General features: G+C 44.1%; 1 protein-coding gene across 7 annotated transcripts in view; it reads right to left on the reverse strand.

The window, feature by feature from the left end:
- Positions 1-25,524, reverse strand: part of LOC148055464 (ras GTPase-activating protein 1-like) — a 100,517-nt gene extending 74,993 nt beyond the window's left edge. For all 7 annotated transcript variants that reach the window (XR_015705372.1, XR_015705371.1, XR_015705370.1 and 4 more), the window contains exons 1-2: positions 24,803-25,524; positions 6,266-6,415 (exon numbers count right to left, since the gene is read on the reverse strand). Coding sequence is in view for 3 of the 7 variants with exons in the window: in XM_087760412.1 (XP_087616538.1) it covers positions 6,266-6,415; positions 24,803-25,272 (620 nt within the window). In the remaining 4 variants the exon portion in view is untranslated. The remainder of the gene's footprint in view (positions 1-6,265; positions 6,416-24,802) is intronic.
- Positions 25,525-26,387: the final 863 nt, after the last annotated feature.

Here is a 26,387-nt window from a genome sequence, read left to right on the forward strand (position 1 = left end):
CATACCACATGACATCATGCTCAGTATATAAACTGGGGGGAGTTGGCCGGGGGGGCAGCAATCGCTGCTTGGGAACTAGCTGGGCATCAGTTGACAGGTGGTGAGCAATTGCATTGTGTATCACTTATTTTTGTATATTCTATTATTATTATTATTGTTATTTTCCCTTCCTTTTCTGTCCTATTAAACTGTCTTTATCTCAACCCATGAATTTTACTTTTTTTTTCCTTTTTTTCTGATTCTCGCCCCCATCCCACTGGGGAGGGGGGGAAGCGAGCGAACGGCTGTGTGGTGTTTAGCTGCCTGCCAGGTAAAACCACAACAGTCCTTTCTGGGGCCCAACGTGGGGCACGAAGGGTTGAGATAACAACAGATCTGACCAGAGTGTGTTAAAACAAATTTGTGATAAGCATTCATTATACTAGTTGACTAGTCGCTGATCACAATGCTGATTTATTTGCTCTCAGAGCTGTGTTATATAACACCTTACTTGCCATATGCACTCCCTGTAGTGCTGTTTATCACCTCTGGGAGTTGGATTAAAGTTATCACTTTGCTGTTTTGTGTAACACCGGTTTATGGTATGATAAAATTATCAGTCATGAGACTGTACTCAGTGCTGCTGTCATCCCCATACTTCGGGAGCCATCTCTCAGAAACTATTAATAATTACACTTTTTACCTCTTCTCCTCGGAGAACCAATCTATGGGGGAGACAAGGGGGGACACTTTCCCCCTCTCCCTCACCTTCCCTTTCTCCTTCAGGCTAGTTAAAACAGCTCTTGAGAATTTTGAATATCCTTGGGATGTTCGAACCAGCATGTTCCTATTGTTATGTCTCCTGAATGTGGTTCAGGTCTTGTTTAGGGTTAAACAACTATGTAAAAATACCATCCAGAGATCTACTCCTGCGACAGGCACTGCGGCTAATCCAACGCCCGCGACGCACACTGCAGCTACTCAAACCTTGGTGACAAGCACTGCAGCTACTCCAACCCCAGCGACAGGCATTGTGGCTACTCAAACCCCGGCAACAGGCAATGCAGCTACTCCAACCCCCATGACAGGCACTGCAGCTGAACCAGAGAACCAACCTGTGCTGGTATCAGTCGCCCCTATACAAAAGAAAAAATACACAAGAAAATCAGCTCGTTTAGTAAGGGACAAAGATGAACCAGGGCCATCATGAGAACAGGAGGAGGAAGAGGCAGAACCCATAAATGAGATGGTAACCACCCGATCCCTGTCCCTGAGTGAGCTGCGAGATATGCGAAAAGATTTCAGTCGTTGTCCATCCAGGCGAGCACATCATCATCTGGCTGCTCCGATGCTGGGATAATGGGGCCAGTAGCCTGGATTTAGAGGGTAGGGAAGCCAAGCAGCTGGGATCCCTTTCTAGGGAAGGGGGCATTGACAAAGCGATTGGAAAAGGGGCACAAGCCCTCAGCCTCTGGAGGCGACTCCTGTCAGGTGTGAAGGAAAGGTATCCCTTCAAGGAAGATGTTATATGTCACCCAGGCAAGTGGACCACCATGGAGAGAGGTCTCCAGTACCTGAGGGAATTAGCTGTGCTGGAAGTGATTTATGGTGACCTAGACAACAAGCAGTTATCCAAAGATCCAGATGAAGTCAGGTGCACATGACCCATGTGGCGGAAGTTTGTACGGAGCGCACCATCATCACGTGTAAACTCATTATCAGTAATGACCTGGAAAGAGGGAGAGGAACCAATGGTGGATGAAATGGCTAGCCAACTCCAACAATACGAAGAAAGTCTCTCTTCCTCCCCATGGGCCTGCAACTCAGTTGTGAAAAAACTGTCCGAAAAGCTGTCCCAGGAGTTCCAGCAACTCAAAGAGGATAGGTCCTACTCTCCACCTGTACAGACCGGTATCTTAGCCATTAGGAGTAAGCGTCCTTCTGCTCAAAAGAGAGGATATAGTGGATACACACCATGGGCCACCCTGTGGTTTTACCTGCGTGACCGTGGAGAGGACATGAAGAAGTGGGACGGAAAACCTACCTCGACCCTAGAGGCACGGGTACATGAGTTGCAAGGAAAAACAACTACAAAAGGGGGTTCTCCCAGGAAAAATGCTGCTCCAGTTTCCAGTGAGCAGTTCCCCAGAGAGAGTAGAAGGGCTGATCTTACTCCTGACTGTAATGAAAGAACACCTGACACTTATTTACAAGAAGTGAGTAATGGATATTATGACCAGAAATACAGGGGCCCTGCCTCCAGCCAGGTGGAGGAGAGGGACAACCGGGTGTACTGGACTGTGTGGATTTGATGGCCTAGCACATCAGACCCACAGGAGTAGAAGGCTCTAGTGGACACCAGTGCACAGCGTACCCTAATGCCATCAAGCTATAAAGGGGCAGAACCCATCCGTATTTCTGGAGTGATGGGGGATCCCAACAACTAACTGTATCGGACGCTGAAGTGAGTTAACCGGGAAGGAGTGGCAGAAGCACCCCATTGTGACTGGCCCAGAGGCCCCGTGCATCCTTGGCATAGACTACCTCAGGAGAGGGTATTTCAAGGACCCAAAAGGGTACCGGTGGGCTTTTGGTATAGCTGCCTTGGAGACGGAGGAAATTAAACAGCTGCCTACCCTGCCCGGTCTCTTGAGGGACCCTTCTATTGTGGGGTTGCTGAGGGTCAAAGAACAACAGGTGCCAATCGCTACCACAGCAGTGCACCGGCAGCAATATCGCACCAACAGAGACTCCCTGATTCCCATCCATAAGCTGATTCATCGACTGGAGAGCCAAGGAGTGATCAGCAAGACTCGCTCACCCTTTAACAGTCCCATATGGCCAGTGCGAAAGCCTAATGGAGAGTGGAGACTAACAGTAGACTATCGGGGCCTGGACAAAGTCACGCCACCGCTGAGTGCTGCTGTGCCAGACATGCTAGAACTTCAATATGAATTGGAGTCAAAGGCAGCCAAGTGGTATGCCACAACTGACATAGCTAATGTGTTTTTCTCAGTCCCTTTGGCAACAGAGTGCAGGCCACAGTTTGCTTTCACTTGAAGGGGGGTCCAGTACACCTGGAATCAACTGCCCCAGGGGTGGAAACATAGCCCCACCATTTGCCATGGACTGATCCAGACTACATTGGAACAGGATTAAGCTCCAGAACACCTGCAGTACATTGATGACATCATCGTGTGGGGCAACACAGCAGCAGAAGGTTTTGAGAAAGGGAAGAAAATAGTCCAAATCCTTCTGGAGGCCGGCTTTGCCATAAAACAAAGTAAGGTCAAGGGACCTGCACAGGAGATCCAGTTTTTAGGAATAAAATGGCAAGATGGACGTCGTCAGATCCCAATGGATGTGATCAACAAAATAACAGCCATGTCCCCACCAACCAGCAAAAAGGAAACACAAGCTTTCTTGGGCATTGTGGGTTTTTGGAGAATGCATGTTCCAAATTACAGTCTGATCGTAAGGCCTCTCTATCAAGTGACCCGGAAGAAGAACGATTGCAAATGGGGCCCTGAGCAACGACAAGCCTTTGAACAAATTAAACAGGAGATAGTCCATGCAGTAGCCCTTGGGCCAGTCCAGGCAGGCTCTACACTGCAGCTGGGGGGAACGGCCCTACCTGGAGAGCCCAGGAATCTTGGATGTGATCGTGGACTGGCCAGAAGGCAAAGATTTCGGAATATCGCCAGAGGAGGAGGTGACGTGTGCTGAGGAGGCCCCACTGTATAATAAAATACCAGCAAATGAGAAGCAATATGCCCTGTGCACTGATGGGTCCTGTCATCTTGCGCGGAAGCATCGGAGGTGGAAGGCTGCTGTATGGAGTCCTGTACGACAAGTCGCAGAAACTGCTGAAGGAGAAGGTGAATCGAGTCAGTTTGCAGAGGTGAAAGACATCCAGCTGGCTTTGGATATTGCTGACTGAGAAAAGTGGCCAGAGCTCTATCTCTGTACTGACTCATGGATGGTGGCAAATGCCCTCTGGGGGTGGTTACAGCAATGGAAGCAGAGCAACTGGCAGTGCAGAGGCAAACCCATCTGGGCTGCCGCATTGTGGCAAGATGTTGCTGCCCGGATAGAGAACCTGGTTGTAAAAGTACGTCACATAGATGCTCACATACCCAAGAGTCAGGCCACTGAAGAACATCAAAACCACCAGCAGGTGGATCAGGCTGCTAAGATTGAAGTGGCTCAGGTGGATCTGGACTGGCAACATAAGGGTGAATTATTGCTAGATTGGTGGGCCCATGACACCTCAGGCCATGACATCTCAGGAAGAGATGCAACATATAGATGGGCTCGTGATCAAGGGGTGGACCTGACCATGGACACTATTGCACAGGTTGTCCACGAATGTGAAACATGCGCTGCAATCAAGCAAGCGAAGTGGTTAAAGCCTCTCTGGTATAGAGGATGATGGCTGAAATACAAATACGGATGGCTGGAAACATATCCCGTGCCCCATGCCACCGCCCGGAACACTATCCTGGGCCTTGAAAAGCAAGTCCTATGGCAACATGGCACTCCAGAAAGAATTGAGTCAGGAAACAGGACTCATTTCTGTAACAACCTCATAGGCATCTGGGCCAAAGAGCATGGCATTGAGTGGGTGTATCACATCCCCTATCACGCACCAGCCTCTGGGAAAATCAAACAGTACAATGGACTTTTAAAGACTACACTGAAAGCAATGGGTGGTGGGACATTCAAACCCTGGGATACCCGTTTAGCAAAGGCCACCTGGTTAGTCAACACTAGGGGATCTGCCAATCGAGCTGGCCCTGCCCAGTCAGAACTGTTACGTACTGTAGAGGGGGATAAAGACCCTGTAGTGCACCTAAAAAATATGACGGGGAAGACAGTCTGGGTTACTCCCGCCTCGGGCAAAGGCAAACCCATTCGTGGGATTGCTTTTGCTCAAGGATCAGAGTGCACTTGGTGGGTGATGCAGGAGGATGGGGAAGTCCGATGTGTACCTCAAGGGGATGTGATTTTGGGTGAAAATAGCCAATGAACTGAATTGTATGATGTTAATTGCTATATAATACTGGATGTCATCACTTCTATGGTGACTATATGCCATATCAACAGTATTACAGTAAGAATCACCCAGATTAATGAAGAATGAACTTTGAGGAAACCGAGCATGGAACCAGATGGAACTGTGATGGAACCAGAACTGGCTTCAGCATGCAACAGTCCAACACCACACACCATCTCTCCTACCCTGAAAGACTGTTATGATGAGTGAAGCCCAAAGTCATGGACTAAATGAACTCATCGGACAGTTTAGAGGGATAGCCAATAGACTAAGGGAATGATATCTGTGTGTATATATCAAGAGACAGACAAAGCGGTGGTGATTAATTGGAATGTATTGGAAAGGTTAAGACCTGGACATGACATAGATGGTATGGAACAAGGGGTGGATATTGTCCTGGCTTCGGCTGGGATAGAGTTAATTTTCTTCCTAGTAGCTGGTATAGTGCTGTGTTTTGGATTTAGGATGAGAATAATGTTGATAACACACTGATGTTTTAGTTGTTGCTAAGTAGTGCTTACACCAGTCAAGGACTTTTCAGCTTCCCATGCTCTGCCAGATGCACAAGAAGCTGGGAGGGGGCGCAGCCAGGACAGCTGACCCAGACTGGCCAAAGGGCTATTCCATACCATATGACATCATGCTCAGTATATAAACTGGGGGGGTTGGCCAGCAGGTCAGTGACCACAGCTCGGGAACTGGCTGAGCAATTGCACTGTGTATCACTTATTTTTGTATATTTTTTTTATCAACATTATTATTATTATTTTCCCTTCCTTTTCTGTCCTCTTAAACTGCCTTTATCTCAACCCACAAATTTTATGCTTCCTTTTCTAACCCTTCTTTTTTTTTTTTTACCTTTTACCTTTTTTTTTACACTTTGTTTTCCCCCGATTCTCTCCCCCATCCCACTGGGGGGGGGGGGGGGGGGGGGGAAGCGGGCAAACAGCTGTGTGGTGTTTAGCTGCCTGCCAGGTTAAACCACAACAAGTAGCTTCTCTGTTCTGATGATGTTGATTTCCTCAGATTTTCATTCTTTAGCCTATAAAGGAATTTTTTAGTAGCATGGTTTAAAACAATTAAACCCTAGTAAAGAGCCATACCATACATGGATAAAAAGAGAAGTAAAAAATATTCAATTTATAACACAATTGTTTTCTATACTGTACTAAGTTTAAAACCACAAATAAACAGGTTACAGCATTTTAAAAGAAAACATTTAATTCTCACCTAAAATGATTGACATTTGTTTTACTAAGGAATGAAAGCACAAATGAACCTGGTCTCCGATCACTCTCTCGAATAAGGTAACTTCCAGGTTTTCCCGCTTGCCGAAGACGTTCTTCTGCAATTGCTCTGTCGAGTTTTCCATGATACCACCTAAAAAACAAACAATGTAACAATGGGTGTCCTTAGAATTTAAGGCTTCTGTTTATTTTCACAGACCAGACCTGTGAAACTAATGAAAGTTCTCAGTTAAAACTGATGCAATTCCAAACCTTTGTTTCAAATAAAGTTATCAGATATTTACACGTGCAACCTCTCTCAAATTACTCATTTCCAATACACAGAGTTTTAAAAACTTCACAAGTTCAGATAGGCCATTTCCCCTAATAACTCAAACTGGAGGAAAGCACTCTGAACCATCCAAAGAGGACAAAGGCTCTCTTATAACCAGCTTTTTCTTTCCTCCCCAATTTGCTCATTTTCAGTAAACAAGCAGAACCAGAGGTAACTGATCTGAGTCAGACTGTTGTATTTTAAGCCTACTCAGGCTTCAATTCAGGCTATAACCTGAATTTAAGCAGTCACCAGACCATATTTCAGCCAAAAAAAGAGTCTTCCCCAAACCCAACACACAGCCTATTAAAAGCAAATACAGATGCACAGCAACTCACAGACTGCAAAATATGACAAAAGAACACTTCAGTTTAAGGCAAAGGTTAGACTCATCATTCAAACATTCCTTACCCTTACCTCAATTTTCTTTTATTTACAAAACTCTAGTCAGACCTCTTTCTACCCCAAACAATCAAATCGAGGGGGAAGCAGCAGTGGAGGGAGCAATTGAAGCAAAGCCAAGTGTTGTTCTCAAAACCTCTTAAAAAGGAAAACTTCTATACAGCTACTGTTTTATACTATTTAAATTATCAACTATTTCAGACCATTCACCTATTGATTCTACCAGTTCATGCATGTCTTGCAAGAGTTGCAAAAAAAAAAAAAAAAAAAAAAAAAAAGCAGCATTTTGGAAGAAATTAAAGTGATCTTTTGGCTTAACATGCACAAGAAAAAAAATGAAAAATTGCAACGTTTAGAGTAAAAAATAAAGAACAGCTTAGCTGTTGATAAAAAACTTGCCAGAAACATTTTTTTCTATGAAATGGAAGTGAAAGTTAGCTTTGAGAACTTCTATCAGAATGAAAGTCAAATAGACTATACAGATACAGATCACATATACCAGCAGAAGCAGTACGAGCGTAGATATTGTTTACATTGGCAAAGCTGCAGTCTTGTTAGTATAGCTCTCTCCTTTGCTTCTCCTCATCTTGATTAAAACAAATTAAACCAGCGAAAGAATTGTTTTGTCTGTACAACTGTATAGCACTTGAGGCAATGTTAGAAAGATCATGTCTGTGGTGGGTTGACCCCAGCCAGCATCTAACCACCCACACAGCTGCTTGCTCACTCCCCCCAACCCCCAACAGAACAGGGTAGGGAATAGGAAGAGCAAACCCAAGAAAATTCGTGGGTTGAGATAAAGTTTAATAAGTGAAGGAAGAATGAAGGAAGGGGGCTGGGGGAAACAGAAAACAAAACAACAGAAGCAATGCAAAGGCAATCACTCACTACCTCCCACAAGCAGACCAACACCCAGCCAGTCTCTGAGCAATGGCTACCTTGGAAGACACACACACCCTTCCCTCCCCCCCAGCATGACTTGATATGGTATGGAATATCCCTTTGGCCAATTTCGGTCAGCTGTCCTGGCTGCCTCTCAACTTCTTGCCCACCCCTACCCTACTTGCTGGAGGGCAGGGGGGAACAGAGAGAAACAGAGAAAGCCTTGACACTGTGCAAGCACTGTTCAGCAATGGCCAAAATACCAGTGTGTTATCAACGCTGTTTTAGCCACAAATCCAAAACAAAGCACCACAGGGGCTGCTATGAAGAAAGTTAACTCCAGCCCAGCCAGACCCAGGACACTCTCTTAGAAGTCTCTGTACCATTTAGAATTTTATAGGTCAAGATCAATAACTTCAATTTGATGCTGTTCCGACTGCCAAATGCTTAATGCATTCAGTTAGAAGCAATGCTTAGCATCTCTCAGCTTTACACCAAATATATTTTTTTTCCTGAAGAGATGCAAAATGTTGTCTTACCTACAGTGTACTATAATATTAGCTTCATGAAAAGAATTAAAGTTTGGATAGGAGGGTATCAAAGTAAAAAAACCTTGCCCCTCTGGCCATGACTCTTATCAAGTGTACTCATTCCAAACAGTAACTCACCACTACTAAGATTTATACCCTTCATCATTGCCAAGGATGAGTTCCCTATAATTTCTAGTCACCTCTTATTTTCCTGCCTAGTCCTAGACTAGGAACACTTTTGTATTTCCAACATTAACCTTGCAAGTTTTAAGCAATTATAATTGTATTGGTTTTGGCTGGGATGTAGTTAATTTTCTTCATAGTAGCTTGTATGGGGCTATGTTTTGGATTTGTGATGAAAACAGTGTTGATAACACAGGGATGGTTTAGTTACTGCTGAGCAGTGCTTACACAGTGTCAAGGCCTTTTCTGCTCCTCACGCTGCCCTGCCAGTGAGTAGGCTGGGGGTGCACAAGAAGTCGGGAGGGGACACAGCTGGGACAGCTGACCCCAACTGACCAAAGGGATATTCCATACCATATGACATCACGCTCAGCAATAAATCTGGGGGGGGGTGGGGGGGGTGGGGGGTGGAGGTTGGCAGGGGCTGCTGCTGCTCAGGGACTGGCTGGGCATCAGTCAGTTGGTGGTGAGCAATTGTTTTCTTTTGCATCACTTGTTTTTCTTGGGTTTGTTGGTGGGTTCCCCCCTGCCCCCCCCCTTGTTTTCTCCCCCTCCTTTTTTTAATTCTTAAACTGCCTTTATCTCAACCCACGAGTTTTCTCACTTTTACTCTTCCAATTCTCCCCCCATCCCACGGGGGGGGGTAGTGAGCAAACGGCTATATGGTACGTAATTGCTGGCTGGGGTTAAACCACAACAATAATCCACTATTTTCACAATGTTTTGAGCAAATATAATTAAACAACATTCTGAATCACACAGCTAGTGCCCTGACAATACAATAGCTATTATCAGATGCATCAAAAGAGAAAACGTAAGTAGCCTTGCAACAGAAGGTTATGAAATGATCCAACAACACGATGTCTTTCTAATTATAGACCATAGGTTTAGGTAGTTGCTTCCATGATCAGCTGTTTAACCATTGCTACAACTAACTTGTTACCTATATTGCAATTTTTAAAATTTTTTTTTTTTAATTCTGAGAATATCAATAATAGACTTCCATGCTTCACAAAGCAATCAGATGCTGCGCAAGGAAATATTTCCATCTGTCAATTTAAATCAAAAGCAGCATGTTCAAAACTCCAACCCTATGCATCGCAACCTTAATTACAGTAAACAAACAGAATGAAGACACAGCTATGAAATCATAAACAGTTTGGATTCTGTGCATTGTGATATATGCACAAGCAACATACAGCTGCATAAGAGACCATTCCTGACACTTCAGCCACTTTATGTAGTTAAGAGCCATAAGCCAGGTCATTAATTTCATGAAATGAGTTGCACAGGGAGTTAGAGAGTTGTTATCTCTAGCCTACAAACAAGAGCTCCTTAGTTTTCCACTGAAGAAGCTAGGTACCAGAAATCTAGTCACACCAGTCTCATTAGACCCAGCTAACACACCTTCTACTGTGAGCAGGAATGTTATTACACTGCAGCCCCCTAGCAAGCTCATGGGACAATCACAGGACACTTAGCAGCCCCCAACATTGAAGCACTACAAGGTTCATGAAAGACAGGCTGTTCACAGAGAGGCAGTAGATAAGTGAATTTACCATCTGGAAGGAGGCAGTTGCTACCACGTGTGGAAGCAGGTCATGTGGTTCAACCAAATCCCTTTATTTACATATTTCCTTTTTACAGATGGGAAAATCAAATAGTCTGAGGCTTTGTTGTTCCACTAAAGCATTTTGCTTTTACAGTATGCTGCAATTTTAACTTAGGAACACAGTAGCCCAGGGAGGAAGGAATGGAAGGAAAAAGCACTGGAAGGGAGCAAAAATGTTTTTCAGCAACTTAGTAGAAATGAAGATGTTGATAACTGTTGGAAACCTCCCTGTTTCAGTCTAAAAGACAAATTATAGTGAGTACAAAAATCCATCATCAAATGCCACTCTCATTTCACTCTTCTCCTTAGCCATACCTGACTGCTTCAACAAAATCCAAAAGAAGAGTGGAGAACTTCTAGGAGACACGGTCAAAGCTCCCTACCTATAAATTCACAATCACCACCTTCATCCCTTTCACAACATTACAGAATCTTATTATCATTTCCCGAGGTTATGTGAGTTCTATTCCCATTAGGAGCAGAGATACAATTACCTTGAACCAGGAAAAATCCTCAATTTAAGTGGCATACAGAAATCTCAAGAACAGTTTCATGAAGACGGGAAAAAACAACCAAGATATCCTGTATTCTCATTTGTTTCTTTTTTATTCTGCTTTCCATCCCTGATAATAAATAGCTGAAGAGTTGATGTTCATATTTCACTGTTCAAGCTTCGTATTAGCCTTTCTAGCTTCTCTCAGCCTAAAATGTTAAAAAACGATGATGCTAAGAATGCAGTTATCCAAACTATGCCTTTTAACACCTTGTCCCATCTTTGTTAGATTTATGCAGATATCATGCAAGGTTGCATTATTTCCTTTATGCGCATTATTCATAAAGATTAAGGTAAGTTTAGTTTCACTCATACTTTATTAAATTCATTGCCTTCCTCTGTCTTGTTAGTTACCAATTTTTGACTGGGTCTTTGCAGTTCTCCACTTTACAAAACTTCCTGACAGAAAAAGCTCTGCAAACCTTTCAACTTCTACAGTGGATGGATGCATGTGTAAGATAATGAAACAGAAGAGTTCAAACTAACCTGAAGCTAAAAAAGGGGGGGGAGGGACCAAAAAAGCCAAGCAATTGTCCTTTATCCAGCATACATGAAATTAAGAGCGTTTCACACTCTTCTAGGAAAGTGGGGTTTTTAATCCTTTTTTGATCCCTATACATTTTTCTAAGTGGAGGTACAAAGCAAATATAAGCCTAATAAAGAATAAGTCTGCCTTTCTCAGTTACCTGTTCTAACACCCCTTTGAAACGGTATGTAGAAAAACAGAACACTACTGCACTTCAAGATTAGGAACCAGGCAACTAAAATGGAAAGTCACTCTCATAGACATTCCTCAGTATACCAGCCATGCCAAGACATTAACTGTGGGAGTTGTACACATTACCAATACCAGCCATTAAAATACCTTCAGAGCGTACACAAACTATGGACTTACACAAAACATGAACAAAAACCTCAATAAAGCTTCATAAAAAGAGTAAAGAAGGATAGAAGGCGAAATAAGTGTACATTCAAAAGGTAATACATTTTAATAACTTTATTAAAGCAAGGTTCTAAAAGTTTCAAGTACTGTAAGGACAAACAGTATAATAAGCCTTAAAACAGACAGAGATGTGACAACAGCATAAGATCAAGCTTTGCAACTCCAGAAGATTTCGGGGGGGGGAAGGCACAAATAAATAGGTGAAATTTAGCTAAATAGGCTCTTGAAGCAGCTCGCATTTTCTTACTGAAAGCTCAGCTTCGGAAATGAATTCTGGGACTCATTAGAGTTCTTAGCAAGAAGTATCTCATTTTTACATGCTTCATTCTTGTGCCCTCAGGTCAAAGATATGCCTTTTTCTGTTTAAACTAGGAGTAATGCTCCTATGGAAACAATATTAATACTGTTGTGCAAATCACCAGATTTTGGTTGGCAATAGTTAAGAATTTCTAAAGTGTTATTTGTCTCGTCTGCCATTAATTTCATTAAAAGTACCACTGTTTCCTTGACTTTCTCCTTGCACTTCATCCTCTCCTACCTCCAGCCTTCTTGGACTTTCTCCTCATCCTTTTACTATTCTACCCACTCAGTCAGCTTTGCTCATTGGAAGCAACACTGGTGTTCCAAGGGGCTGAAATAGAGAGTTCCCTGCCTCTACTAGTGCTGAACCTTACTTCATACCAATCTTTGTTTTCACCTCCCAGTCAGCAGCACAGCTCTGGATTAGAGACCAAACTAACCAAGCACAGTTTGTTTTTTATTTTGTGCTCCACTCTCACCTAATCTTTGATGCTAAAATGGCTCACTAGTAAGGTATGTCTCATCAGTGAAGAACTGCTGCTCAGAGTTTCCTAAACTCCAAAATTTAGAGCTTTATACACTAAAATCCAAGATAGAAACAATGCCTAAATCAATAGATGTTCAATGCTTCACACCTGCAATAGGAACAGGTGGGAATTACCTATAGAGTACGATCCATATACACACTGAATCTAATAGTGTGATGTAAAAGAACTGCATGTAGAACTAAGAAAAGAACAAATAGGATGTAAACTATCCAACTCAATGCTTGTTTTGAATGACTTGCGACCTCACGATTCTATTAATTGTGTGTGTGTGTGTGTGTATGGGTATAAATAAAACATTGTTTCTAGACTTGAATATAGAATAAGATGATTACTACAGAGGCTATTTGTTACATTCTGCTTTTGGAAAGACAAAGACATTTCTGTAGCATCCCTTAGATTGCCAAGGAGTAGAAAGAATAACAAAAAATACCCTCTCTCCACAGATGCTCAGGAAATCTTTATAAGAAGAAAGGGTGTAGAAATCTGGCTGTGGTTTGAACAAGACAATGCAAGCCATTCCTTAATCTTCCAGACTAAGCAAATATTCAAGCTGGGATCTTGCAAAGTCTACAATGTTATTTATTCTACTAACAGATGGATGTATGGAAAAGGAATTAATTGATTTATGATTCCTCTTAAATTGCACCAAACTTTTTATATATATATATTATATATATATATATATATATATATTATATATATATATATATTATATAAACGTTATCTATAAAATAACCAAGCAAAACCCAATGAGTAAGCCACAGACAGAATATCCTTTTGGGGGGATACTACATATGGGGGAACGTGTATATACATATGCATAATTTTACAGAAAAAACAGGTAGACTTAATTTTTTTATTTATTAAGAGAAAAACTGCTTATACAAACTACACAGAATCACCATAGACTCCCGAGCTGATTATCAAATGTTACCTAAATCTAAACGCATCATTAACCTCAGTTTCTGGAAACTATCCCAGAAAAATAAAGCAACGTACTCTGCATGGGGAAGTTCATAAAAGAAACCCTTTTCCAAATATCTATAAGTAGGTATTAACAAGAGAAAATCATATACCCACCCCTGCTGAGCCGATAACAGGATTCCTTAACAGCAAACTAAGATTTTACATATTTCCATATAGTTACATACTCAACTTCTTTAAATACAATTACATATAGCTAAAATACCTTAACATCCATATTCCAACCTGAGGAAACTTTATACTTATATAATCTCAAATCCCACTTAAGGATGAACAAGTATTACAATTTCAGTGTTAACAGAATGAAACAACCAACCTTTAATAAAAAAAAAAAAAAATTGCTTCTATGTGAAATTGGTCCCAAGAAGTTGTTGAAAATATAAAGTTGAACATTAAGATGAGAATGACTTCTAACTAACTTATCAGAACACTGAATGGGTACACTGAGCGCCCTAGCAAGCTGGCTGCACCTTTCCTCAAATGTTACCACAGCTTACAAGTTTATTTAGCAACATTGGTTTCTATACATTAATAATTAATAGAAAGATAAATATTTAATCATTTTGTAATGTGTACCTTTTTAAAGCAACACTGTTAGCTACCTTAGAAAGAATTAAAAAAAGACAAGACGAATTCTTGAGCTTCTACAGAAGAAATTAGAAGGAAAATTGTCTATACAGAAAATAATAAAATACCCTGTTTATCCACCTCGGCTTTTCTTGTACTTTTCTTCAAAGCCTTTGCTAATAACTATTCCCACTGACATAATCTCAGACTACTTCAAGTAACGAGTTTCAGTAAGCAGGTCCCCTAATAATGGTCCTCAACTATAAACAGTATATTTATAAATATACAAAACATAATTTAAAGATAGATCCATGCAAAAAAAATTAACTTTTTTTTCTATTCCAGAGTGATCAAGCAAATGTTTTACATGAAAATAAAAAATAATTAAGACTGCCTGAAAGTATATAAAACAGTAGAGGGAACTTGTCAAGAACCGGTAAAATTTTATTGGTGCCGACCATAACCTAGAGGAACACAGAATAATGCAGAATAACACAGAATTCTTGTTTCATTGGGATACTTCTATGCAACACAAACACAATGTTGAAATAAGATGCCTTCTCCATCCTCTTACTGTGCCCACAAGCGAGATAAATATCAAGGGATTTTTTTAAAGGAAAACGGAAGATATGGGGGGAAAACAGGAAAACTACTGCAGGAATCCTAAGAATTTATGGCTGAAACAACAGATGCGTTCCTACGCTGAAGAGATCTATGCCTCCTAACAGCAAAGTTAGTCTTCCTTCCCAGCCAAAAAAAAAACAAAAAAACAAACAAAACCCACAAAAAAAAAAAAACAAAACCAAAAAACCCCAAACCCACAAACAGAGGAATCATAGAATCATTTAGGTTGGAAAAGACCTTTAAGAGCATAGAGTCCAAAAGGAAGACAAAAGGTGAGGAAATACGGCATGATAGTATGATAGTATGCTTCTCAATAGGGTAGGCCAGTAGCTGAAGTGCATAAGTCCCATGTTGAAGTTCTAGGAGGCAATATACAACAAAATAAGTACAGGTTAAGAGTCTCTATTCACTGTTTAGATTAAATAACCTTCGACTGATGTTAATTAGAAGTACTGACAAAAAAAAAAAAAACCAAAAAAAACAAAAAAAACAAAAAACACACCACACCCACAACAACCCAACAACAACCCTCCCCCCCTGAAAATTCCTCTTCAAACCTTTTCCAGCATCAAATGTTGTTCCACTTTTGTTTTTCCAAATCTGAAGCTTCCATTTATATATGTACTTATGTTCAGTTTACTTACTGCTTCGCTTCCAACATAAGGTTAAAGTACAATTTTGTTCTGCTGCTCCTAACCATTCTTTTAAAATAGCATTTCTGACACCATCTATTCAGACAGAAATAAAACCAGATTTATATACAATTCTATTCTGTAAGTACACAAATTATAAGATCTGGACAAATCAGCAAAATACCCAGCAACTGGGGGGGGGGGGGGGGGGGGGAGGTGTGTATCTTCCCTCTACAATTCGAGAACAGGCATTAGTAAGACACTCGTTAACTGAAGAAAAAAGGTTACCTGCTAACCACATTAACTGTGAAACAGAAGAGAAACCTCATACACTAAAATCAAGTTACATCACAGCTACAGACAGCTAGAATTAGCCTCACGTCCACGAGGGATAGGGGGGAGAAGGGGGGAGAGTTTAACCACCCCGATATCTGCTGGAGGAACAACACAGCAGGACATAAGCAATCCAGGAGGTTCCTGGAGAGCATCAACGACAGCTTCCTGACACGGGTGATAGAGGAGCCAGCGAGGAGAGGTGCTCTGCTGGACCTCATACCCAGAAACAAGGAAAGGCTCATTGGGGATGTGAAGGTCAAAGGCAGCCTTGGCTGCAGCGACCATGAGATGGCAGAGTTCGGGGGAGCAAAAAGCAAGATCACAACACTGGACTTCAGGAGAGCAGTCTTGGCTTCTTCAGGGATCTGCTTGGAAGAGTTCCATGGGATAAGGCCCTGGAGGGAAGAGGAGCCCAAGAAAGCTGGTTAATATTCAAGGATCACCTCCACCAAAGGCAACAAGAAGAAGGGCTTCTATAAGTACACAAGTGGCAAAAGGAAGACTAGGGAAAATGCGGGCCCACTGCTGAATGGGGCGGGGGGACTGGTGACACAGGACATGGAAAAAGGCTGAGGTACTGAATGCCTTCTTCACCTCAGTCTTTACTGGCAAGACTGGCCTTCAGGAATCCCAGGTCCCAGAGACCGGGGGAAAGACTGGAGCAAGGAAGATGTACTCCTGGTGGAAGAAGATCAGGTCAGGGAATACTTAAGCAAACTGGATGTACATAAGCTCACGGGCCCTGATGGGATGCACCCACGAGTGCCAAGGGAGCTGTCTGATGCCATCACAAGGCCACTCTCGATAATATTTGAATGATCACGGCGATTGGAAGAGGTGCCCAAAGACTGGAAGAAAGCAAATGTCACCCCTATCTTCAAGAAAGAGGACCCAGGGAACTACAGGCCAGTCAGCCTCGCCTCGATCCCTGGGGAAGGTGATGGAGCAGCTAATCCTGGGAACCACTTCCAGGCACATGAAGGACAAGAAAAATCACCAGGAGTAGTCAGCATGGATTCACCAAGGGGAAGTCTTGCTTGACCAACCTGATAACCTTCTATGATGAAATGCCTGGCTTGGTAGACGAGGGGAGAGCAGTGGATATTGTCTACCTAGCCTTCAGGAAGACTTTTGACATCGTCTCTCATAAGATCCTCATAGAGAAGCTGTTGATGTATGGGCAGGATGAGCAAACAGAGAGGTGGACCGAAAACTGGCTGAACGGCCAGGCCCAGAGGGTGGTGGTCAGCAGCCACTACTAGTTGGAGGTCAGTAACTAGCTGTATACCCCAGGGGTCAATACTGGGTCCAGTCCTGTTCAACAGCTTCATTAATGATCTGGATGATGGGGCAGAGCGTACCCTCAGCAAGTTTGCAGATGACGCAAAACTGGGAGGAGCGGCTGATACGCCAGAAGGTCATGCTGCCAGCCAGAGGGACCTTGACAGGCTGGAGAAATGGGCTGACAGGAACCTCATGCAGTTCAACAAGGGGAAGTGCAAAATCCTGCACCTGGGGAAGAATAACCCCAGGCACTAGTACACATGCTGGGGACTTACCAGCTGGAAAGCAGCTTTGCAGAAAAGGACCTGGGGGTCCTGGTGGGCACCAAGTTGAACGTGAGCCAGCAATGTGCCCTTGCTGCAAAGAAGGCTAACAGTATCCTGAACTGCATTAGGAGGAGTGTTGCCAGCAGGTCGGGGGAGGCGATCCTTCCCCTCTACTCAGCACTGGTGAAGCCACACCTGGAGCCCAGTACAGGAGAGACACAGACATACTGGCAAGAGTCCAGGAAAGGGCCACAAAGATGATGAAGGGACTGGAGCATCTCTCCTATGAGGAAAGGCTGAGAGAGCTGGGACTGTTTAGCCAAGAGAAGGCTCAGGGGGGATCTCATCAATGTATATAAATACCTGAAGGGAGGGTGCAAAGACAACAGAGCCAGGCTCTTTTCAGTCGTGCCCAGTGACAGGACAAGATGCAATGGGCACTACCTGAAACACAGGAGGTTCTGTCTGAACATAAGGAAACACTTTTTTTACTGTGAGGGTGACTGAGCACTGGGCACAGGTTGCCCAGAGAGGTTGTAGAGTCCAAACATGCCAACAGTATTTCCCCTCAGTTTTCAACACAACACAAATTTATTCTTTGGTACAGAGTATGGCCTTCAATAATTATTGTAAAACTATGCACTTTCAGAAAAGCATTGTTTTCTTTTATTAGCTACTGAAATAAAAAAATGCTATAGAACTCTGGACTTGCTACCTCTGACAGGCTCATCTGAAGAAAGGATAACTTCACACTACATTGAGACAAAACATTTTTTACTTTCACTCAAACCATGTTTATTTAATATTTCTCTACCCAGCTCTCTATCTTCAACTCTTTTTTTTTTTTTTTTCTTCCCCTCACTAATATGTTGCCTCAACAGATACCAAGAGTGACTGTAAGAATACATTTACTGTGGGTAGGATTTTTGTTTCAACAAGACAGTATTTTGACAACCTATTTCATCTTGTAAGGTTAATATCTTTTGACTTCAATCGATTTCCATTTCAAACTGATAATCACTGCTTAAAGAAACACCATATGAAAATATGAATTGTGTTGGAATATACTAGAACTGCTTCTGCCATCTTAATGCAATGCTAAAATATATCTTGTCAACTTTAAGATTTTTATTCAAATACATAAACAACTAAACTATTTCACATATCACTGGTTTGCTACTAAATTAAGTATCATTCATTCGTTAATTTTGTAGGCATTTCCGTAACACCATTTCAGACTGCCATCAACCTCTGGCAGCGAGCTTTGCAGATGGGGTAGAGAATGCAGAGAAAAAGACCAAAACGCACAGAGAATTGCTCACTCTATTCCCTAGCATCCTGTGCCTCCCACCTACCATTAAGCTACAGCATAAACATGCTACTTCTATACTCAAGTGAAAAAGCACACACTGAACAGACAATCATTAAGTCAGTCTCGCTCAGAATTGTGGGGCTAGCATTGCCTTACACAGTATTTGCATGCCCCCTGCACACCAAGGACAGAACTGGAACAGAGGTAGGATGCGTGATGATTGGTTAACACGTCCGGATAGTGCTTCCGCAACTCAACAATTAAGTAGGACAGCCCGATCAGGGAATTCTGAATTCCCCGAGCCCGTCGGCTGGTCTGTGTCACTCATCTGAAGAAGCTACGCCCTGCTTCCTGCCACCCTGCCCGATAACCATGGTTATGTAAGCCTTTGCACTCCTTGATATTAAGTTTAGCCCAATATTGGTAAATTATTGGATTTGCTGTTGTTTTGACCTGAATAATTGGACTACTGAATTACTGGATGTGTTGTTGTCGTAACAACACAGATAATTGTACTACTGATGTCCTGCAGAAAGTGAAATTTTCCACTTAGCAAAACTACAAACCATCTGTGCCTTGGGAAAAGAATTTGGGAGGGAGCTAAAAGATATGAAAGTATTTGTTTAAGTAACGAACCGTGGAAAACTAACAGCTCTAACCTTGAAGAAGAGCTAACAAGCCAATAAAAGGGAACATCTTGGCACCAAAGACTGGAAGGTGGCCAGAGAAGCATGAAGTCTGATAAAACTGCAGTAACCGGGTGAAAGGTAAATGCTGCGAGGGAAGATCGCGACCACCGACTCAATTCAGGACCGAAAAGACTTGGCCCCCCCCACACACCTGAAAGGAGCATGCGTGCTGATTTACATAGCAAGCGAGGCTAATTTAAATACAGTTAATCAATAGTGTATGAAATGTTAATCACCAACCAATAAGTGTAAATTTAGGCAGGTTTATACTAATCATGTAACCTGACAAACATGCTGTAGTTTTGTATGACGGTGCGCTTGATTTGTGGAATTACCACCGAGCACCCTGCGCAGAATAAAGCAATGTCGGCTCTCTAAACTAGACTTCTAGTCTTTTGTTTGGAGGGTTTTCTCAATTACGTGCAACACTACTGATCTGTATTTATTACTGTACCTATGTTTAGCAATAACTTGTTTATCCCTAAAGCTGTTGGTCTAGCATCTGTTACTGTATCCTGAACCTATAACTTGGCGGTGCCACCTTAGGCCCTTACAAGGATCAGAGATAAATATCAATCATACTTTGGGATTTTGAGTATTTTAATAAAAAGAATCTGTTACATATTGACAAACTCCTCCCACTGCTAGAAAATTAAAGAAATCGCATTAAAATGTATTCCCATTTTCCTGAGGTACTTGGAAAAGAGAAGAGGAAGTTAATCATAGAATGGCTTGGGCTGGAAGGGACCTTAAAGATCATCTAACTCCAGCCCCCCTGCCATGGGCAGGGACGCCACCCACTAGACCAGGTTGCTCAGGGCCCCATCCAACCTGGCCTTGAACACTGCCAGGGACGGGGCGTCCACAACCTCTCTGGGCAACCTGTTCCAGTGCCTCACCACCCTCACAGTAAAGAATTTTTTTCCTAACATCTAATCTAAATCTCCCCTCTTTCAGTTTGAAACCATTCCCCCTTGTCCTATCGCTATCTGCCCTTATAAAGAGTCTCTCCCCCTCCTTTATATAAGCCCCCTTTAGTTACTGGAAGGCCGCTATAAGGTCTCCCCGGAGCCTTCTCTTCTCCAGGCTGAACAACCCCAACTCTCTCAGCCTGTCTTCATAGCAGAGGTGCTCCAGCCCTCTGATCATCTTTGTGGCCCTCCTCTGGATCCGTTCTAAAAGGTCCACATCTTTCTTGTGCTGAGGGCTCCAGAGCTGGATGCAGTACTCTAGGTGGGGTCTCACGAGGGCAGAGTAGAGGGGGAGAATCACCTCCCTCGACCTGCTGGCCACGCCTCTTCTGATGCAGCCCAGGATACAGTTGGCTTTCTGGGCTGCTAGTGCACATTGCTGGCTCACATCCAGCTTTTCATCCACCAGGACCCCCAAGTCCTTCTCTGCGTGGCTGCTCTCAATGAGCTCTTCTCCCAGTCTGTACTCACGTCTGGGATTGCCTCAACCCAGGTGCAGGACCTTACACTTGGACTTGTTGAACCTCATTCAGTTCATATGGGCCCACTTCTCAAGCTTGTCCAGGTCCCCCTGCATGGCGTCCCGTCCTTCAGGTGTGTCAACTGCACCACTCAGCTTCGTGTCATCCGCAAACTTGCTGAGGGTGCACTCTATCCCACTATGTCATTGATGAAGATACTGAAAAGCACTGGTCCCAAGACAGAGCCCTGAGGGACACCGCTCGTCACCGGTCTCCACCTGGACATAGAGCCATTGACCGCAACTCTCTGGATGCGTCCATCCAGCCAATTTCTTATCCATCGAGTGGTCCACCCTTCAAATCCATATCTCTCTAATTTCGAAATAAGGATGTCGTGTGGGACTGTGTCAAAGGCTTTACAGAAGTCTAGGTAGATGACGTCGATCGGTCTTCCCTTATCGACTGTTGCAATCGCTCCATCATAGAAGGCCACCAGATTGGTCAGGCACGATTTGCCCTTAGTGAATCCGTGCTGGCTTACTCGGATCACCTCCTTGTCTTGCATGTGCCTTAACATTGCTTCCATGAGGATCCGTTCCATGATCTTCCCAGGCACAGAGGTGAGGCTCACCGGTCTGTAATTCCCCGGGTCCTCCTTCCTACCCTTTTTAAAAATAGGGGTGATGTTACCCTTTTTCCAGTCACCGAGGACCTCACCTGACTGCCATGACTTTTCAAATATGATGGAGAGTGGTCTTGCAACTACATCAGCCAGTTCCCTTAGGACCCTGGGATGTATGTCATCAGGTCCCATAGACTTCTGCTTGTTCAGTTTTATCAGGTGGTCTCAAACTTGCTCTTTGCTTACAGTGGGAGGGCCTTCACTCCCCCAGCCCTCTCCTAGAGGTTCCAGTACTTGGTAGGTGCAGGAAGCCTGGCTGCCAGCAAAGACTGAGACAAAGAACTTGTTGAGCACCTCAGCCTTCTCCATATCCGTTGTCACCAGTTCCCCATTCATGTTTATCAGAGGGGGGGACACTCTCCTTGGCCTTTCTTTTCTGACTAATGTACTTATAGAACCCCTCCTTATTATTCTTCACATCCCTTGCCAATTTCTGTTCCATCTGTGCCTTGGCCTTCCTGATCCCATCCCTACATGTCCTAGCCATTTCCCTGTACTCTCCCCAGGCTACGTGTCCCTGCTTCCACTGGCCGTGCATTTCCTTCTTACGCCTTAGATTGAGGAGGAGGTCCTCACTCAGCCACACCAGTTTCCTTCTTGCCCTGCCTGATTTCTTACACAGGGGGATGGAGAGCTCTTGCACTCTAAGAAAAATGTCCTTAAAGAGTTGCCAGCTCTGTTCCGTTCCTTTGTCCTTAAGGACAGTTTCCCAGGGGATCTCATCCACTAAATCTTTGAACAGCTGAAAGTTTGCTTTTCTAAAGTTCAGGGTCCTGACTTTGCTCTTTGCCAGGCCCATGTTTCTTGAGATCACGAACTGAACCAGGGCATGGTCGCTACAGCCTAAACTGCCTCCAATCTTCACCTCTTTAACGAGTTCCTCTGCATTGGTGAGCGCCAGGTCCAGCAATGCTTCTTCTCTGGTTGGTTTGTCTAATACCTGGACCAGAAAGTTATCTTCAGCAGGCTCCAGGAGTCTCCTGGATTGCTTGCAGCCTGCTGTATTGCTTTCCCAGCAGATATCTGGGTGGTTGAAATCACCCATCAGGATGAGTGCCGGCAAGCGTGATGCTTCCTGCATCTGAAGCAAGAAGGCCTCATCAACAGGCTCCTCTTGATCAGGCGGTCTATAGTAGACCCCAACCACAAGGTGACCTTTATTGGTCTGATCCTTAAGTTTTACCCACAAGCTCTCAACTAGCTCATGGTTGGTTCTCAGAGGCAGCTCTTTGGAATCTATCCATTTCTTAACATACAGGGCAACACCCCCTCCCCTCCTTCCCAGTCTGTCTCTTCTGAATAGCTTGTAGCCTTCGATTGCCATGTTCCAGTTGTGTGAATCATCCCAACATGCTTCTGTGATAGCAATCAGGTCATAGTTATCTGATCGCACCATGGTCTCCAACTCCTCTTGCTTGTTACCCATGCTGCATGCATTAGCATAGAGGCACTTCACAGCTGGGCTGCCAACCTCGTCACCTTTTGGGAGGAGCCTTCACTAGTTTCTTTGGGATGATTTACAGGCATTTCCCTGCTGCCTCCTGAGGTGTTCCCTTGTTCTTCCCTGTTCCTCTGAAGTACGTCCCCTCCCCCCGCTGAATCTAGCTTAAAGCCCTGTTAAGTGTATTAGGTGTTTGCTTATAACATTAAGGTGACAGATCTTTGTTCTGGTAATAAATCAGGAGTTCGATTCTATAAAAGCAGATGGTGTGACTACAAAGAAAGGACGCTTCCAAAATAAAACATCAGGACTGAAAGGATACAACTTACTATCAACATACAGCTAATTTAAATGACTTAACTAAGAATGGTAAAAAACTGACTCTGTATTAAAATAGATGCATGAAAAAGAAAAAGGTTTCTGATTATTTTTAGTTAGCCAACAACTTTTTTTTTTTTTTTAAAAGTCACAAAAAGGATAGGTTACGAAGAAAAGCCAGTTAAGTAGATGGAGGTATAAGTTTCTGAATCAATTTTTTAAAAATCTATTTTACTGCTTAGATGTTTTTATATTAAAGTATCTGCAAGAGCAAATACTCAACTACACAGTTATGCTGGTCCTGCAAAGACTTCAATATCCCTTTTGTCTTAATAAGGTAAGTAGCCTCATCGACCAATACAGAAAATTAGGGCCTTCGCAGTCTTCCCCCTAGAACATGCTTTTTGTCAGAAATTTTGTATCCTCTTTTATTAAAGTTAACCTTCATGCTATCATATGAGTTACAAGACAACACTCTGACAGTGAAAGTAGTAACAATTACTTAGTATCAAATACATGATCATTCATCAAGAATTACCCCTCTTTCTAAAAATATTTCAAAAAAAAAAAACCCTACTTTCTGAGAAAACAGTTCTAAGAGAAAAAGCAGTCTGATCTTTCAGAGAGAAAGCCAGAAGACCAGAATTCTGTATCTCTCTGACTTAATACACAATATTGAAGAAGTAACTTCACCTTTATCTAAACTGTCTGATTATATTGCTAGCTCTTTATGAAAGTGTAAAACTTCAAAATTATTCAAACACTGTCTTCACAAAACAAAGTCTTATCCTTTATTAACTTCCACAAAAAGTCAAGAATTTAAGAGAGGAAAGGATTAGTAGAAAGCCTGTCAAGGTTAGAGAGATTAATTTAAAAAAAAAAAAATCATTTAATATTACAGTTTACCTCCTCCTTACAACTGCAATGGCTTCTGAAACCTTGGAAATACCTGAAATAATGCAGAAGTTAACTCTCTGACACTGGAGTTATGAGAGAAGGTAAAAATGAACCCAAATTCAGATGGGTTTTCAGATGAACTTTGACCTATACCTTGAACATATCTGCCATCCTGTATCTTGAAACCCTGTTATCCTCTATACTTACTATAACTTCAGGAATAACATATTTCTAGATACCAACGCAAGCAATTTAAGCCTTTGAAACTGTTTCATTTTGGGGAGAACAAGGTACCTGCTTGAGGGCTGTTCCGATACAAGCCTTTCAACCTTTTTATGTAAATCTGCAGACTTCCTAGAATTAGTTCATTGTTAAATCCAAAGGTTGCGTTTAGAGCACTCGCTAGTTACATGAACCCTATATAACATTATCTGATTTTTTTTCTTTTATTTCACAAAATATAAACACAGAACTGCTCTGCCTCTAGTGCAAGATTCTTTATATAACTAGCACTGTAGGAATCCCGATTAACCTAATGGAAGGATAAGTATAATAAAAACCTTAATGAAGACTTGCAGTTTCTTTTTTTCAATTGCCTCTTCTCCCCAAACATAACCCAATTAAAAACTTCTGCGACACTTCTGTGGAAGCTTGACACAAACTTTCCACTGAGAAAAGGTGGGGGCCCGACACCGCGCTCCCCGCTGCGGCGCTCCCGCTCCCCCTCCCCACGGGGGAAGTGCCCAGGGGTGGCGAGCGCCCGGCGTGGCACGGAAGCGCTGCTACTCACTGGTTCGTGGGGGGAGCGTTGAGCGGGATGGCCACCTCCTCCTCTTCATACTCCGGCCCATCCAACGAGTCGCCTTCGTCCACGGTCCCCAGCCCCCCCGCCAAGGAAGGTGGCTGTGGCGGCGGCAGCGGGGGAAAGGCGACAGTACTGGGTTCCGGTGGGGGCAGCACCCCTCCGGACACCTCCGGCCCCTGGCCCTGACCAGTTGCTGTCACGGCGCCACCGCCTCCGGACACCAGAGGGGCAGGCCCCGAGCCTAGCGCCAGGAGCCCCAGCGCCGAACACAAAGCCGGACCGCCGGCGCCCGGGCTGTCCCCGCCAGAGCCCACCAGGAAGAGGCCCTGCGGCCCCAGCTCCTTGCCCCGGCATAAGGTGGGGTAGTGCTCCGACTCAGCTCCGCCAACGGCTCCCACCATCCCGGCGGAGGTAACCGAGCCGCCCTCCTCAGCCCCGGCCTCGGCCGCCATCATGTTGAGCCTCGCCCCCTCCTACCTCCCCCCCTCCCCCCCGCCGACCGCCGCACGCCGGGGAGGTGGCGACGACTTCCCCCTCCCCGCGCCTCCGCCTGCAGGGAGCAGAGCCGGGACGAGGGAAAGATTTCTCCAGCAGAGACGAGCTCCGAACAATAGCCGTCTGGGCGCCTAAAGCAATTCCACAAGGCCCCAGCGCTGCTGCCTCATCCCCCTGCGGCCGCGAGGGGAGCAACTCCTGCAGAGACACAGCTCTACGCTCTCACCCCACTCCTCCGAGAGCCAGCGAGGGCGCGCGGCTGCATGGGCGGGGCAAAGAGGAAAAGAGGGAGGGAGGGAGCTAGCTAGCGACAGAGAAAAGAGCAGATTGGTGAGCTGCACCTGCGTGTTTAGTGGCTCGGCTCAGCTTAGCTTATCTCATGCAGGGAGCAGGCAGCAGCTCGCGGAGCGCGAGGTAGCCGAGAGAGAAGATGGGGGCAGGTTTCCTGCTCCCTCCTGAGGAGTGTAAGGGATACAGGGAGGGGAGAGAAGAATAAGGAGTCCCCCACCATCCCCGCCTCAGGGGAGAAAAAAAAAAAAAAAAAAAAGGCAAAATAACGCCACAACAACCAAACCGGAAAAGGCGGATCTCCCCAGATCGTGCCAGAGTTTATTCCTCCCCCGAGTTACGGCGTCGAAGTTGAGAACAACTGTGCGAGCCTCTTGCATTACCAAAGCGTGAAGCAGTAAATACACACGTAGGTCTGTAGGGAAAACAGGGTGGCTCGCAGGTCATTCCAGCGTGATTAAAAAAAAAAAAAAAAAAAAAAAAAAAGCAGCAGGAATTTGCTCAGTGCTATGCTGTTGCCTACAGGGAGAAGAGGTCTAGTGAGGCACCGTAGCGCGGATGCTGCAAGTGCGGGGAGAGAGCGGGCGTGCTCGGCGAGGGGCTGGGGAGGGGGGAGCAGATCCGGGTGGGGGGCGGTGCCACAGGCTCCGGCCATTAGGGGCGGGGGTGGCAGGGGATCGAGAGGAAATCGGTTTTCATTCCCAGCCGCCGTATACACGGTGATGAAGGTCTCGCTGGGTACTCACGTGCTTATTCAGACGGTGGTGTGCTTCGAGCCGCAAGTGGG

This window comes from Nipponia nippon, unplaced genomic scaffold (genome assembly GCF_047370975.1).
Source record: "Nipponia nippon isolate SJK-2023a ecotype South Korea unplaced genomic scaffold, ASM4737097v1 scaffold_22, whole genome shotgun sequence".
NCBI classification, from domain to species: domain Eukaryota; kingdom Metazoa; phylum Chordata; class Aves; order Pelecaniformes; family Threskiornithidae; genus Nipponia; species Nipponia nippon.